The sequence below is a fragment of the Passer domesticus genome, unplaced genomic scaffold, assembly GCF_036417665.1.
Source record: "Passer domesticus isolate bPasDom1 unplaced genomic scaffold, bPasDom1.hap1 HAP1_SCAFFOLD_96, whole genome shotgun sequence".
NCBI lineage: Eukaryota > Metazoa > Chordata > Aves > Passeriformes > Passeridae > Passer > Passer domesticus.
Window position 1 is genome coordinate 150701 of NW_026990190.1, and position 1800 is coordinate 152500.

General features: G+C 52.6%; 1 protein-coding gene across 1 annotated transcript in view; it reads right to left on the reverse strand.

The window, feature by feature from the left end:
* Nucleotides 1-1486: 1486 nt before the first annotated feature.
* Nucleotides 1487-1800, reverse strand: part of LOC135293258 (REST corepressor 2-like) — a 9301-nt gene continuing 8987 nt past the window's right edge. The window contains exon 5 of the mRNA XM_064407251.1: nucleotides 1487-1609. Coding sequence (XP_064263321.1) covers nucleotides 1487-1609 — 123 coding nt within the window. The remainder of the gene's footprint in view (nucleotides 1610-1800) is intronic.

The following is a 1800-nucleotide window of genomic DNA, read 5'->3' on the forward strand; positions in this document are numbered from 1 at the left end:
CTAACCCTAACCCCAACCCTAACCCTAACCCCAACTCTAACCCTAACCCTAACCCTTGTCCGAACCTACAATCCTGCCCTGTGCCGGTTGAGAAGTAAATGGTCCTGATGTGATTTTCAGTTTCTTTGGTCCTTCCTCTTCTTCACTGAAACAATCCGTGGCACCAGGCTGGACGCAGGCTCAGCAAATCGTACAAATGGATGCTGCCCAAAGGAAAAAAGAAAATCAACAAAAATCAATGAACCATGACTTTCCGAGCTCAGTGCTTCACAGGATTCCTCTGGCTCCTAGAAAGATCCAGAAAGATGGACCATCTGCACCTCCTTCTTTATGTGCAGGACCTTGCCATCACAGGCAAACCTGGCCCAGACTCCCACTCATCCATTTAACCAGGTGTCATCATCTTGCCGGGATTTTTGCCCTGCCAGTGCTCTAGAAATGGTACTTTCAGTCCTTGGAGTTTCTTCTTTTCAGGAAACTCCAAAGCCTCACATTGGTCCCTCTCTTTGAACAACAGGCACTGTGCTGATTCCCACAGGGAGACAGAGCAGTGTCTACCTTTCCATGCCCTGCCCCTCCTGTGCTGGATGGCACCTTCCTTCCCAGCAGGGACAGCCCAGTGGCACTGGGTGCTGCACTTCCCTCTCTGCCACACAACCTGGCAGTAACCCTGGGCCAGTTCCTGTCTGCTTGAGCGTGCCAGGCAGCAGATGGGGGCTGGGACAAGTCCCTCTCAGCTCTCCCTGTTTGCGTCCCAGAAGCCTCGAAGGGTGGGCTGGGGGCACAAACCAGGGCCCCTCAGAGGCTGACAGTGAGCCCCCCACAGCCCCTCCTGCCCACAGCCAAATCTCTGACCACTCAGCCAGCCTGGCATCCTTGGGTTCCTGCACCACCTTTTCATGTCTCTGTACCCTGCATTGCTCTACTTCAATTCTTTTGCCGTTGGATAAAATGGAGCACCCCACCAAATTACAAAACAGGGCAACAGAAGCAGTCAGAGGACAGAACACCTCTCTTCTGAGGACAGGCTGAGACACCTGGAGTTATTCAGCCTAGAGGAGAACAGGCCCCAGGGAGACTTCATTGCTATGTTCCAGTATTTCAAAGGGGATTCTCAGGAAGCAGGGGGCACCTTTTTTAACAGTTGCAATAGGACGTGAGATAATATTTATAATATATAATGGGGATTGAGTCAGATTAGGTCTAAGGAAGATCTTGTTTACTTGGAACATGATGCAACCCTGACACAGGTTGCCCTTAGAGATGGCCCTTAGAGATGCCCATCCCTGGGCAGGGATGGGGCAAACATTCCGTGGTAGGTGGGAAGGGGCTCTGAGCAACCTGATCTCTTTAAAGATGTCCCTGCGCATTGCAGGACACTTGCACCAGATGACCTTTACAGGGCCCTGCCAGCCCAGCCCAGTCTAGGACTCCTCACCATTTTCATTTGAAGAACACCAAGAGTGGAGGTGAGGAGGAAGGGGGCTCATCTGATGCCCTTGGACTTCCGTGGAGGAGGAGCCCATCCCTCGCACCCTGTTTCACCTGCGGCCCCTTTGCATTTTACCTGCAGGAGCTCCTTGGCAGACCAGCGCTGCTCCTTGTCTGTCTGCAGGCAGCAGCTCAGGAAGTCACACAGGCAAGGTGAAAACAGGTTGGGCTGCAGCAGCTTTGGTATCCCTCATCTGGCTATCATGAGTTGAGGCTGGGGAAAAGGAAACACGAGTCTCCACCTGCTGCTTTCACATCTGTAACTGCTCTCCCAGATCCCACTGTTTAACCCCTGTTCTTCAGTGGCAG